The sequence below is a fragment of the Diplotaxodon limnothrissa genome, linkage group LG4 (genome assembly GCF_057381915.1).
Source record: "Diplotaxodon limnothrissa isolate DT_005_m linkage group LG4, D_limnothrissa_male_GT1.1, whole genome shotgun sequence".
NCBI lineage: Eukaryota > Metazoa > Chordata > Actinopteri > Cichliformes > Cichlidae > Diplotaxodon > Diplotaxodon limnothrissa.
The window spans coordinates 20,217,250-20,232,400 of record NC_140599.1 but is presented as its reverse complement, the minus strand read 5'-3'; the positions used below and the strand labels follow the sequence as shown (position 1 = coordinate 20,232,400).

Here is a 15,151-nt window from a genome sequence, read left to right as displayed (position 1 = left end):
TTGAAGTAAATAGCTGTCGATGCTTTCGTTTTGGGATTTTGGTGGAGAACCGTAGTAGTTTTTCTGTTTTGTTTTTTTTCCCCCTATTTTTATTTTTTCTGTGTTGCACGCCGGTTGCCTAGGCCGGGGTGTAACAAAATGGCGGCTCGTCCGGGATACGCTGGAGGGTCCGAGGGGCCCGTCCGGCCTTCGTCTGTCTTCGCTGGAGGGTCCGAGGGACCGCTCCAGCCTTCGTCGTCTTCGCTGGGGGTGTCCGAGGGACCGCTCCAGCCTTCGTCCGCCTTCGCTGGAGGGTCCGAGGGACCGCTCCAGCCTTCCGTTTCCACTGGAGGATCCAAGGGGCCCATCCAGCCATCAGCGTCACCTGCAGAACAGCAGCCGGTGCCGTATGCGCTGGGCATGAATCAAACATTTTCTTTGGGGTTACATGTTTTAAATGTTTGATTTTTGGGTGGGGGGAACTGTTACGATTCGGTGTTGTCAGTGTTTTGTTTTAGGCGTGACTGTTATGTGTTTCCTGCTTTACTTTGAAAGTCTGTCTTATCTCAGTGTGTTCAGTTTACGCTTCCTTGTCTTGTCAGTTCTGATTTGCCCCAGCTGTGTTTCCCTCCTGTTGTCCATTCCCTGATTGCTCCTTCTATGTATTTAAGCCCTGTGTTTCAGTTTGTCATGGTCGCGATCTTCCCCCCCGGTTGTAAACAGTTTGGTGTTTTGATGTAAATAAATGTCCTATTTTGCTTTGATGTAAATAGCTGTCGATACTTTCGTTTTGGGATTTTGGTGGAGAACCGTAGTAGTTTTTTTTTCCTTATTTTTTTTTCTGTGTTGCACGCCGGTTGCCTAGGCTGGGGTGGAACACTTGTTTAATACCATGTTAAACATGTTTACCGGGTCATGAACCATCGGTGAAGCAAACAACAGAAAAGAAGCTCGTATATAGACTTATGCCGTAAGTTGACCTAAAACTAAAAAGAAAAAACAATCTGACATTTTAAATTAAATCAAACATCGTTTAAAAGACACACATGGCAGTGTGGGAGAAAAAACTCAACACTGAATGCTACAAGTGCACAAATATGAAATCAGCGTGGTGCTGCAGTGAACGCATCAATTCACACAATATTACAGAAATACTTTTTATATAAATGTCTTATATTGTTTCTTGGTCCCATCAATTTCTTATTCTTCAGTCATTTCTGAAACAAAGTCCACACTGAATGCCTGCTGTGCATCTGTGGTTGTGTGAAGCTACATTAATGTAACAGCATGCCAGAGTGTAAACACAGATCTTTGTCTATACGTTGAAACAAGGTTGTGCCTGAAAATTGCTACTTTTATGTGACATTTTATGTGAATATGTGACAAATGATGTTAGAATTATAATTAATTATAGAAAAAACAGTTTAAACCTTGGTGGGCAATGAGCTTAGAAGGATTATCTAGAAAATGACTTCAGGAAATGGTCGTGTTATAAAGTTGTTTTACAATCTGGACCAGTACAGACTTGCTCCTGACAGTTAAACTGTCCTGGGGGCACAAACCGTTTGTCCTTGGCTTGGTTTCAAGACTCTAGGAAAGGAATGCTGAATGTACAGTGGGGCAAAAAAGTATTTAGTCAGCCACCGATTGTGCAAGTTCCCCCACTTAAAATGATGACAGAGGTCAGTAATTTGCACCAGAGGTACACTTCAACTGTGAGAGACAGAATGTGAAGAAAAAATCCATGAATTCACATGGTAGGATTTGTAAAGGATTTATTCGTAAATCAGGGTGGAAAATAAGTATTTGGTCACCTCAAACAAGGAAAATCTCTGGCTCTCACAGACCTGTAACGTCTTCTGTAAGAAGCTTTTCTGTCCCCCACTCGTTACCTGTATGAATGGCACCTGTTTGAACTCATCATCTGTATAAAAGACACCTGTCCACAGCCTCAAACAGTCAGACTCCAAACTCCGCCATGGCCAAGACCAAAGAGCTTTCGAAGGACACCAGGAAAAGTATTGTAGACCTGCACCAGACTGGGAAGAGTGAATCTACAATAGGCAAGCAGCTTGGTGTGAAAAAATCAACAGTGGGAGCAATCATCAGAAAATGGAAGACATACAAGACCACTGATAATCTCCCTCGATCTGGGGCTCCACGCAAGATCTCATCCCGCGGGGTCAAAATGATCATGAGAATGGTGAGCAAAGATCCCAGAACCACACGGGGGGACCTGGTGAATGACCTGCAGAGAGCTGGGACCAAAGTAACAAAGGTCAACATCAGTAACACACTACAACGGCAGGGAATCAAATCCCGCAGTGCCAGACGTGTTCCGCTGCTGAAGCCAGTGCATGTCCAGGCCCGTCTGAAGTTTGCCAGAGAGCACATGGATGATACAGCAGAGGATTGGGAGAATGTCATGTGGTCAGATGAAACCAAAGTAGAACTTTTTGGTATAAACTCAACTCGTCGTGTTTGGAGGAAGAAGAATACTGAGTAGCATCCCAAGAACACCATACCTACTGTGAAGCATGGGGGTGGAAACATCATGCTATGGGGCTGTTTTTCTGCCAAGGGGACAGGACGACTGATCCGCGTTAAGGACAGAATGAATGGGGCCATGTATCGTGAGATTTTGAGCCAAAACCTCCTTCCATCAGTGAGAACTTTGAAGATGAGACGAGGCTGGGTCTTCCAACATGACAATGATCCAAAACACACCGCCCGGGCAACAAAGGAGTGGCTCCGTAAGAAGCATTTGAAAGTCCTGGAGTGGCCTAGCCAGTCTCCAGACCTCAACCCCATAGAAAATCTGTGGCGGGAGTTGAAAGTCCGTGTTGCTCGGCGACAGCCCCAAAACATCACTGCTCTCGAGAAGATCTGCATGGAGGAATGGGCCAAAATACCAGCTACTGTGTGTGCAAACCTGGTAAAGACCTATAGTAAACGTTTGACCTCTGTTATTGCCAACAAAGGTTATGTTACAAAGTATTGAGTTGTATTTTTGTTATTGACCAAATACTTATTTTCCACCCTGATTTACGAATAAATTCTTTACAAATCCTACCATGTGAATTCATGGATTTTTTTTTCACATTCTGTCTCTCACAGTTGAAGTGTACCTCTGGTGCAAATTACTGACCTCTGTCATCATTTTAGGTGGGGGAACTTGCACAATCGGTGGCTGACTAAATACCTTTTTGCCCCACTGTATGTAAATAACCTCTGGAGAATATAATCTGGAAATTGCATAAAGGGAAACACAAAATGAACCAAAAAGTAATAACATCCCACAGCCGTGTTTCACACCTGTTGGTAGTGGGGCATTTTGGCTTCTGCTGCATCTTTTTAGTCTGTGCTGGAGATTCACCAACCCTAAAGAAGTCCAAATACACCACTGATCACTGGATCTCAACAGCATTAATGCAAAACATGTGTTTCTATTTCTTGTCTTACTTCTTTTTCCTGTCCAGAGACCGATGTGTGGCAGCAGAAAGGGCCACTCTCTCTTTGGGGCACTTAGCTTTCTCCTGTAGGAGTGAATGTAGTTTATAGTTTATGAAAAAATAATCAGAATACTGAAGATGTCAGAGATTGTATCTTTTTTCCTTTTCATAAGTCATTAAAACCAAGTATTAAAACACTTTGATATGACTCAGAGAACTGAAAACTCAGCATAGATAAAGAAGGAAACAATGTACAAATTGGTAACTATAGCCCAAAAGGCTGATTGTGTTCATCTGCGCGTAGTGTTTTCAGTGAGACAAATGTTTTGTCACTCATCCAAGTGACTTCTTCAGTCTCAACAGACTGCAGGTTTTCCCAAACAGTACATTTGGGATTTACTTACCTTGATGATTAAGCATGCATCTGGTAGTTAAAGCCCTTGAAGAAAAAAAAATGCAATGAATAAATCATACACACTTAAATATTGTATTTTGACCACAACTAAATTGTCTGACTGTCTGTATAAAACTGAACTTACAGCTATAAGCAGTTGATATTAAATATATGCATCACTAAAACATGACAGATAACAAAGCCAGAGTAATTAGGCACACAACTGTTTTTAAGTGTTTTCAATTTAGCTTCTTTTGACTTACATTTAACTATAGCTACTTATTTTTTCCTTCATTGACAATCAGCTGTTGACACAAATTATTTTGGCGAGTGGCAACAGTCAAACCAACAGCACTGTGATGTTTTTGTTCGTGAATATGTAGACACGCTGGTGCGAATGTCTTACTATACAGGCTGGTTCTTTAGATACAAGGGGAGAGTGCGCGAGTCAGAAACCCAGGGCACATAGATGATGTAAGTCTCATCAGAAACAGCTTATTTCCAAACCAGGGAGGAAGAATGAAAAACAATTCTAAAAACAAGCAATAAAATGTTGTCAAGGTACTAAAATCCCCAGAAATAAATAATCCCAATTTCAAAAAAACATATAAAACACAATGTTCTATGCTCGCTAAACTCCCACCCTGTCCCACAATGTAACTGTCCCACAACAAAGGATAAATGTTTGTTAGGTGTTCACAAGCAGGACCGAAATTCCTCCTTCAGAGAAGGGTCCAGACCAGCCTCGTCCCAGGCAGAAGAGGAGAACCCTCCTATCCCCATCTCATCCTGGAGTCCATTGCTCCACCGCGGCTCCCCTCACATCATCACACTGTAAACAAAAAAACAGGGGCCAGAACCATTCTCCCAGAAGCTGGCCTGGCTAATAGCCATGGTGACCCTCTCACAATACGGCTCTACTCGGTGAGCAACAGTTCATTCATGTGAATTTTCAAAGCTAATTCAAGGACCATCGTGTGGTTAGCAGCATTGACTAAAGTCTTAGTGGTGAAAGGTTTGCATTAAAAGAGTAAAAACTCCAGTTAGGGCATGACTTTAAATACATTAAAGGCAGGGTGCGTCTGAAGACTGCTGCATTTATGAATATGTGACTAAAATAATGTTAGAACTGTAATTAATTATCTATAAAAAACAAAAAATGTTTAAAGTTTTGCGGACACTGAGCTAAGAAAGAATGACTACAATGTTTACTGGTACTATACTGGTACAATAATTACTGGACAAGTACAAACTTGCCCCTTACAATTAATGTAACAGCATGCCAGTGTGTAAACAAAGATCTTTATTTATACGTCGAAAGCAGGTTGTGTCTGAAGACTGCTACCTTTATTAATATGTGATGTGGAGCAGGGAAATTATTTTACTGCTATTGTTAAATAATTGTCATCATTACCATTGCATTAATAATATAATCTGGAGTTTATATTGCATTCAGGGGTTGAACAGTGTGTGTCTTTCAGAAAGGCTAAAAGTAATAGGACAGGAAACAGGCTTGGAGAGTTTTGCAGAAGTGGAAGTTATTTTGAGCAGCAGGCTAAGACGAGGCTTTAACAATGTAACAGATAGCTTTAAGAAGGCCTTAAGATGTTATGCATACAGTTATTATGTTGACCTTGTATTTCAGGTGCAGTTATGACTATTTCATACACAATGCATATCTGTGCTTATTAAAGAGTTGGAGCTCGGTCAATTAATTGGGGGTCGGAAGCTTTGTTCGGCGCGATGTTCGGACAATCTATTGTGCAAGTGACTTGGAGCCATAGAAGGAATTGCAATACATGCTTACAAAACACTTATATATCAGATCATTTTATATTAAGCTTTTAAGTAGAGGTTCTTGGTTAAAACATTTATTTAGTAGAAGACATACATATAGTCTCAGTGAGCCTCTGGTCTGGTAAAAGGTCAGAAGTGCAACAGGTGAATTGAGAAAGAGCATGTGAGGTCGTGACACACACACACATGAGTTAAATTTATTTAGAGGAGAGATTAGTTATGTCTGGTTGTAACTGCAAAAGTGTCTCGGTAAAAGAGGAACCGTCCTTGTTGTCTCGGCAAGAAAGAGGAACAATTTACTTTAAGACAAGAACGGAAAGTACCAGCCATGAAAATAGAAGATGATCTTCTGGGTGAAAAGCCATTGTGGTGTTGATCTGATCTATGTATAAAATGTATCTGTGACGCATGAAGGGGCGTCAATAAATCAAACCCTGATGCTATAAAATATCTGTTCATGCTTTGATTAAGTTGGAGATCACTTGCTGTCGGCGTACAGAGTGTTCTTCCCACACGTGTGTATTCATTAAAATCATTGTTTGACCAAGACCTTCTGGACCATGGGTGGTTTGTACTCTCCTTCCTCAATTTTGAACCTTAACATTTGGGGGCTTCGTCCGGTGGTTGAGGAGGGAGGATTGGAGGTTCAAAACCAGGCAATGGGTGTGTTATAATAGATGTTTTACAATCTGTACCGGTACAGACTTGCTCCTGACGGTTAAGCTGTCCTGAGGCACAAACATGTTGTCTTTGGCTTGGCTTCAAGACTCTAGGAAAGGAGTAATGAATGTATGTAAATAACTTTTGAGGACAATCATTTAGAAATAACATCAAGTGAAATTTAGAATCAATTAAAAGTAATAATGAAGTAATATCGTATTTGTTGGTAGTGGGGCATTTTGGCTTCTGCTGCATCTTCCTAGTCTATGCTGGAGACTCACCAACTCCAGTACCACATACACCACTAATCACTCGATCTAAAAAGCATTGCCATAAAAACATGTGTTTCCCTTTAATTTCTTACTTCTTTTTCCTGTCCAGAGACCTCTGTGTGGCAGCAGAAAGAGCCACTCTCTCTTTGGGGTACTTAGCTTTCTCCTGGAGGAGCGAATATAGTTTATGTCTGTGGGGGTTCTCAGCCATCCAGGTCATCGTAGTCTAAGGACCTTGGAAAGAAAAACGTCTGGACTTGAAGATGTTTCACCTCTCATTCCTGGGTCAAATGGTGGAGAGTCCCAGATTCAAGCCCTATTGGAGTATCCCCTAAAATGGACATGGACCCCTTATTGATCCTCTACCTAATCACATGAGCCAAGGTGTGAAAACAGGTGTTGGTCACAATCAGCCAAAGTTTCGGGTGAACTCATTGTGAAACCAAGCCCCACCCTATCATGTGATCTCCTGAGGTCAGAAGAGCCAGGATGTGCATAGGCACGGGATCTAGAAACTGGATCATAGATGGCAGACAATTGGTGTCGTAAGCCACCGCCTCTGTTCAAAGAGGGTAAACAGAGGGTAAAGCAGAGGGTAAACAGAGGCGGTGGCTTACGACACGGTCTACAACTGTCTGCCATCTATAATCCAGTTTTGATTCCCTTTACACCCATGGGGGACACTCCCATTGCTCTTAAATCTGGGACTCTGAAGAAGCTTCTCGGATGAGAGGTGAAATGTCTTCAAGCAACTTAAAGAAGTCCAGATGCTTTTCTTTCTAAGCTCCTTAGACTTTATAATTTATGAGAACATATTCATAATACTGAAAAAAGTCTTAGATTGTCAAAAATGAATATCTTATCTGACGATTGCTTTGGTGAAAAGGTGCTATATATTACAAACAATGTATTAATAACAACAAGATGACAGTGCTTTATAGACTGTTTTTGTGGAAGTGGAAAGGGCAAATTAACTCAAAGCCTTTTTCTAGAAGGGTGTTAGGTGTAAATGTGTCTGTGAATGTCCTGTGACACTATTATCCCCTCTCTCTTTTAATAATGTCAAAGATAATAGTGTCTTTGACACTATTGGACCTACAGTTTTAACCATTATTAAAACCATCCCAGCCGATCTTAACCATACCATAGTGAACCCATTTCTCAAAAAAAAACAAAAAAAAACAAAACAAACATCTCAATGCAACAGTGTTCTCAAATTTTAAACCAATCTCTAAACTCTCCTTCCTGTCCAAAATCCTGTCTTCCTTCAGTTCCAGGCTCTACTGGAAATTAACGATATCTCAGAAACATTTCAGTCTGGTTTCAAAGCGAAACATTTCGAAAGCGTAGAGCTCCCACCCAGGCAAAAGAAAAATAGAGCTATATCACATGTAATGTGAAAACTTTATTGTTCTCACAATATACTTTTCACATTTGAACAACATAATATCATGTTATTACAATATACATTATATACAATATACATTATATAGATATATATATATCTATATATTATATTTACATTACCACAGTGAGATGACTTTAGTCTCATGAACAACATTAACTAATTGTTATTTACTAACTAATCTTAAATGACTGTTCAGTACAGAAATGAAGCCCAACAATCATGTTTTACAGTCCCGTGGTCTCAGCCTCAGATACTCAACTAATCAAAGTGATGTCATGACAAAAATGAATGACCAACAAAACATTTTTCTCCTTCATTTCTGTCAAACAATGCTGTATCTCGCTGTTAGTATCATGGTTGCTAGGCAACCTGAACAGCGCGACGAAGCGTATACCGTCCCATTTCACAAACCTCTCACTTCCGCACTTCTCGTACTTATAGTACGCACCGTACGTAGTGCGCGTACTTCAAGCATGCAGACCCTGAATTGGGACACAGCCATTGTGAAACCTAGCCCCACCCTATCATGTGAGGTCAGAAGGCCCTATGATGTGTGTGGGTGTTGAGGTGTCTGGGAAGGGATCTCAAAACTGGATTATAGATGGCAGACAGTTGGTGTTGTAAGCCACTGCCTCTGTTCACTATTTGAACTCTCCCATAGGGCTTAAATCTGGGAGTCTCTGGGACTCTCCACTATTTAACCTTAGACCTGAAGAAGCTTCTCGGATGAGAGGTGAAACGTCTTCAAGCGAAGTCCAGACGCTTTTCTTTCCAAGCTCCTTAGTCTTGTGTAGTCTGTTTTCCTCGAAGATTCAGATCTCCTTGTTTGTTTGTTTTTTGTTTGTTTTGTTTTTATCTGAATTATTTTGCACGTAGTTCAAGTTAATAAGGTCACTTTTTAGTTTACCACTCCATCTTCCAAATGCTGCGTTTGGGTCCAACTCCTGATGTGCAAATAAAACCATGAACCTCTATTGAACCACTTGATCAGTCCTGTTGAAAATTGGTTCATTCATTCAAAGCTTTGTTCAGTGACATCTAGTAATGAAATAGGAGACAGCACATGAAATCTCAATTTCCATTTGCTGATTGTATCAAAGTATTTATATCATTCATTGTGTGAATGATATAAATACAATTTTGTAACGATGGATTGATTGGTCAGTTGATTCTGTAAACTTATGTAATGTAGCAGGTAGATGAAGGTGTCCTTGGTGGAGCAGGATGTGTTGGGATGGTAGGGCATGTTTCAGTAACTAGGGTGGGGTGTGATCATGTACATGGGACATGTGATTTTCCACAATGAAGCAACCTTTGAAATAGTGGTTCAAGGAAAATGTAACTTTGAGTTTGAAGCTTGTGTGGGAGCATCAGTGTCATACGGCCAACACTACTCCTGCCTGCCTGTCAGTCTTGACAGTGTCCTTCCTATTGTTTGTTTTTATTCCTGTTGACTATTAAGTAAGAAATGAAGGTTAGAGTAGTTCAGTTGCTTTTGCTTCCTTGTATGAAGAAAAAAGTATGCTGATGGTAAAGTATCAGGTCTTTAGTCTCTATAGTTTTAGTGCCAATGACAAAAATGCATGCTTTTGTCAACGTGTTGATGACAGCAAAGGTGAGTGGAGAGATTAAACAAGATATCACAAATACATTTTATATAAATGACATCTGGAGACTAAAACATTTTTTAAACAGTGCCTGTAGCACATTATGTGTATGTAAACTATCAACGCTGAAATTAATAAGATCTAATGAGATCTTTTAGAATATGTTTTTGTGAAAATGTCAATATGTTTGCTACAACAGTTTCCTGCTAATTTCACATTTTTTGCCCCTTAAAAAACTTTGGCTCTGTAAAAATCATATTATTCCAAATCAAATGAAATCAAATGAAAAATAAAACTTAAACCTTTGTATCAGTGTAAACACATTTCACTAAACTGGAAACTTTAGATATTTAGATGAACTCTACAGAGTGACATGAAGTCGCAAAAGTTGCAACAGTTCAATCCAGCTAAGAGACAAAAACATTTACCTCCTCTTGTCACATGAAAAAGGTTATTGAGATACATAGAAACTTAAACCTCTGACACTTCAGAACCCCACAGGAAAGTAAATGATCTTATTTAGTGAATAATACTTTAAATATGAATAAATCAGTTATTGCTGATTGTCCCCACAGCAAATTCCATGGAGACATCTGGATTTGTCCAGGACAAACTAACTGAATGGGGATTCAGTGAGTTCATGCAGAGATTTAAAGGTATGAGTTTATTATTATTACTTAATGGGAATTGTTGTATCTGTAATGGCACTAGAACAGCATCGTAATTTACTGATTTAGAAGTCAGTCTGGATATTCCTGTGATTTATGACTTGTAATAGAAAACAAAAGTCTTTCATATTCAAAGTTGATGAATATTAATGTTTTGCAGTGTTAGCTTCATCTGACTTTTGAATATTTTATTTTGTTGTTGGCATTATTTCAGATGAAGGCATTGACAAGGAGACGTTTCTAAACCTTGGAGATTCAATCCGAATTAATTTACTGTTTCCTAAAATTGGACCAAGAGTAAAGTTTAGAAAGAGACTGAAAGATTACTTACAGGTAAGGCATCTATTTTTTATTCTATATCAGCAGGTCTATTGTTTCATTAATGTGTGATGTGTTTGTTTTGATTCTGTAGATGGAGATATGTCATTTTGTCCAGGAAAAATTAACTGAATGGCATCTCAGTGAGCTGATTCACAGATTTGAAGGTATTTTATTATAGTTTGGTTTTGGTCCTTCATAAATTACTGCTGTACTGTAATTTCATATTGATATTTTTTTTTTGTCTAATTTCAATTTGAATACTTCGTTTTGTTGCAGAGGAAGGTATTGACAAAGAAGCTTTCCTAAGTCTCGAGTCAGGCAGAATCAATACTTTGATTCCAAAAATTGGACCAAGAGTAAAGTTTAAAAGGAGGCTCAGAGAATACTTACAGGTAATGTTTTATTAAATGTTACAAAAAAATCCTGGAACATAAAGCCATAAAAGTTTAAATATACTGTTTTTTTTAATAAAACAAATGGCGGTTAAGATCAGTAGATTAATAGTGTATGCAATGCATCAGAGTGGAGGTTGTGTGTGAGCGCTGTGACATTCAGAAAAATAACCTCACAATACTCGAGTACAAGATAATGTATTTAATGTAGCATTTACTGTGCATGTAATGCATTTCACACTGGCAGGTATCAATATAACAAAACTGATCACACTTCTTTTATTATACGAAATACATCTTAAATTTATCCCTCACCACTGCAGGACTTGAATAGAACAAATGATGATTCTGCTGACATGATGGAAACAAGCGCAGAGCAAGAGAACAATCCAGAAATGGTATGATCTCATTGTGTCTGAACATGGTTCATTACTGAGTTATTAATCTTTGATCATTTTTGTTATGTCATCATGTTATTATATAAAAATTAATGTTGTCAGCGTTAATCTCCTTAAGTAAAGTAAGTAAGTAAAATTTTATTTAAATAGTACCTTTCAAGATAAAATCACAAAGTGCTTCACACAAGCAGAAATGGACATACAACCTCAAACAAACAAAAGCAACCAAAAGCAAGTTTAAACAGATACATTTTTAACTGCTTTTTAAATGAAATGACTGAGTCCACAGATCTCGAACTCAAAGGGAGCGAGTTCCAGAGTCTGGGAGCCATTGATACAAGCGCTCTGTCACTGTTTGTTTTTAACCTTGTATGCTGGAAAACCAGCAAGCCCTGGTCCCTGGTCACAAGACCTTAGGGACCTGCTGGGGCGATAAGGCAGAAGAAGATCACTGATGTAAGTTGGAGCTACACCGTGCAGGGCCCTATAGGTCATGATTATAATCTTAAAATGAACCCTGAACTTGACATGATGTCAGACTTAAAATGACATTGACGCCATAGCCGCATTAACGCAGCAAATCTACGTTAGCTGGTTACCGTGGATCTCCCCATGCGTGGAGCTGGACGCCGCTAAACAATAACAAGCTAACCGCTTACGCCATTAAGTTAAAATGACATTATGGCGTTAACGTCATTTTAAAGAGATTAATGCTGACAGCACTAATAAAAATACATTTTGATGGATTCAAGGACTCATATCTTTAGAGTAAAACAGGTGTCAATATGAGCAAAGTGAACCAGGTTAGCTGTTTACCTAAGTCCTCTGCAGAATTCTCCAACACAGCTCAACTGTTTTTCACAAACTGTGAGTAAACAACATGAAGGCCTGTGCCTTGTCTGGATAATTATTTGGTATTTGTTTTCACGTAGGAGCCAAACATTTTTCCTCAACATTTGGAATCTGCTTCAGCGTCTGACACAACAGATGGCAGAGACACGGTAAGAAATGAAGTCAGAAAAAATATTTTTAAACTGGTTGAAGATCCAGTGATTTACAATGATTTTATCTGCAGACAAACATTTTGTCTCCATAATGCTGCATTAAGAGGAGCAATAAATAATGAAGCTAACAAATGCAAACTGCTTTAAATTTGTTTAATATACATATCTGAAATGCACCTTCATCAAGTGAATATGAAATATTAAGAGTATAGGTAGGCCTGGCTGATGTTTTGGCCTTGTTTTAGATGCAGGACCACAACATTTTTCCATTTCAGTTGGAGTCTGCTTCAGCAGTTGACAGAGGCAGTGACACAGTAAGAAGGAATATTGATGTTTCTCCTCAAGTCATTTTGTTATGCCGATATTATTTGTGTATATAAAACACATGTTTGTTTGTCTTTTCAGAGTAACGAACCAATTCGCTCCTGGGCAACAGTGACACAAGGACAAAGTCCAACCACATTTACAATGTTTTACTGTCAAGAGTGTAAAAACTTCATGGGAAACAATCCTGATTCTTGTTGTTCTCACTGTGCCTCTGTGTTCAACAAAGCAAGCAGCATTCAAAATGGAAACTTCTTTCTGTACTCATCCCTGAAAGACCTTCTGAAAGGTATCCTTGAGAACCACAGCACTGAGTTGTTACCTAAAACAGTTAAAGATGAGCATGATAACATCAAAGATGTGATGGATGGGATGATGTACCAGAATCTCCTCAGAGAGGGTAAACTAGCTGCAGATGATCTCACACTGACATGGAATTTTGATGAAGTACCAAATTTTAGCACAACCAGATACTCAATTTGGCCCCTTCAGTTTGTTATTAATGAACTTCCTTACACACAAAGACAGGTAAATATGATAGTTGCTGGATTTTGGTTTGGCCAAGGAAAACCTCATATGAACACATTTCTGAAACCATTTGTGGATGAATGTTGTGATTTAGCCCAAAATCCATTTCAGTGGAGAGACAGCAGAGGCACTCTTCATTCATCAAAAGTCTTCTGCTTGGTTTGCTCCTCTGACGCTGTGGCGAGGCCACTTCTCCGGAATTGCAAACAATTCAATGGAGAATATGGTTGTGACTGGTGTTTACACCCTGGCACAGTGGTACCAAAGGGCTCTGGATCTGTGAGGTCATACCGATATGATGAAACTAAACAAGAATCAAGATCAAAGAATATGTTTGTTGAAAATGCAAGAGAGGCTGAAAGCTCCCATGAAAACACCTCAGAGTGTGGAGTAAAAGGAATGTCCTTACTTTCCAGACTTCCTTTGTTTGACATTGTGTTTGGATTTGTACCAGAATATATGCACTCAGTTTTAGTTGGTGTGACTAAGCAACTTATTGGATTGTGGCTGAACTCAGAGAACTCCATGAAAGACTGGTATGTAGGTCAACAGATTTCACAGATGGACTCTTATCTCCGAATGTTAAAGCCTCCATCAGAAATGAGCAGATCTCTACAGTCACTGAAGGGTCGGGACACTTGGAAAGCATCTGAGTGGCGAGCTTTCCTTTTATTTTATGCTGTTAGTGTCCTACCAGGCATCCTTCAGCCTTCATTTCTCCAACATTTTTTTTGTTTGTCGATCAGCATTCACATTCTGCTACAAGAATCAGTCTCCCAAAATGACCTTCAGCTGGCCCATGAGAACTTGGTACTCTTTGTTAGAAACATGGAAGAACTCTATGGTGAAGAAAACGTTTCATTCAACTGCCATCAGTTGATCCACTTAGCTGACTGTGTGCGTAACTGGGGGCCTCTCTGGGCAACATCAGCATTCAGTTTTGAGAGGAACAGTGCAAATTTAAGGGCACTGCTTAGCAACATAAACTACAATCCTCAAAAAATTCAAGACAAATTTCTCCGTTGGCAGCGCCTGCCGAGTCACCTTCGCTCCCTTGTTTCTAACGGAAATTCTCCGTTAGCCAGCATTTCACCAGTAAATGAAACCACTGATTGTTACAATCTGCTTGGAAATTCACGGCATCTGGCTATCACAGGATCCATAAAACTAGCAATAGAAGAGCTCTTAAATCGACCTGTTTCATTCAGATCAGTGGAAGCCTTTGACAGCTTCATCAACAGAAATACTGTTTACTCTATAAACCATGAAGAGGCAGACAGAACAGACTGTGTCATAAAACTCAAGAATGGCTGCTATGGAGAAATACAGTTCATCGTCAGGTTTAAAGAGAACTGTGTTTGCACATCCAACTGTGTGTGCTCGGCTATTTCAGTCATTGTGGTCCAGCTATTTTATATCAAACGTGATGCAGAGGACAGCAGGATGATTCCTGACAGTGCATCAAGGACTATCTTTGTGGAAGTGGAAAGGACAACTCAGCCCAAAGCCTTCTTTTTGAGGGATGTTAGGTGTAAATGCATGTATGTGGATGGTTGGCTGGTGCCTTTACCAAACTCATATGAAAGATATTAAAGTTCCAGCACAGCTAAGGTGCTTTCTCTGTCTTGTATATCATGGCACATGGCTGTTTTTACTACAGTGAAAATCTTGGAAAAATGAACGATGATGAAGTTTTTTCAAAGGAGTTTGGAGTCATTTTGTTCATATGTGTGCGAGATCTGTGGCTTACGTTTTCTTTTGGTGTGACAGTGTGGACATAATGTAGTCAGTGTAATGTAGGATTATATCACTCAGTACTGTATGTGTATTATCTGTATATGGAGGAAATTATGGAGTGATTGGTAAACAGCCAAAAGCTTGCCTTTCCCAACTTTGTATTCACTACGTATTTATCATACATGTCAGTTTACCTCTATTCAATATGAA

At 39.4% G+C, this 15,151-nt stretch overlaps 1 protein-coding gene across 1 annotated transcript; it reads left to right on the top strand.

The window, feature by feature from the left end:
- Nucleotides 1-10,152: 10,152 nt before the first annotated feature.
- On the top strand, nt 10,153-14,797 carry LOC146633693 (uncharacterized). Its single transcript, XM_085352427.1, has 8 exons — nt 10,153-10,225; nt 10,452-10,570; nt 10,650-10,722; nt 10,835-10,950; nt 11,274-11,348; nt 12,281-12,349; nt 12,598-12,666; nt 12,758-14,797. Exons 1-8 carry the CDS (start codon nt 10,153-10,155, stop codon nt 14,795-14,797), a joined length of 2,634 nt encoding a protein of 877 aa, XP_085208553.1.
- Nucleotides 14,798-15,151: the final 354 nt, after the last annotated feature.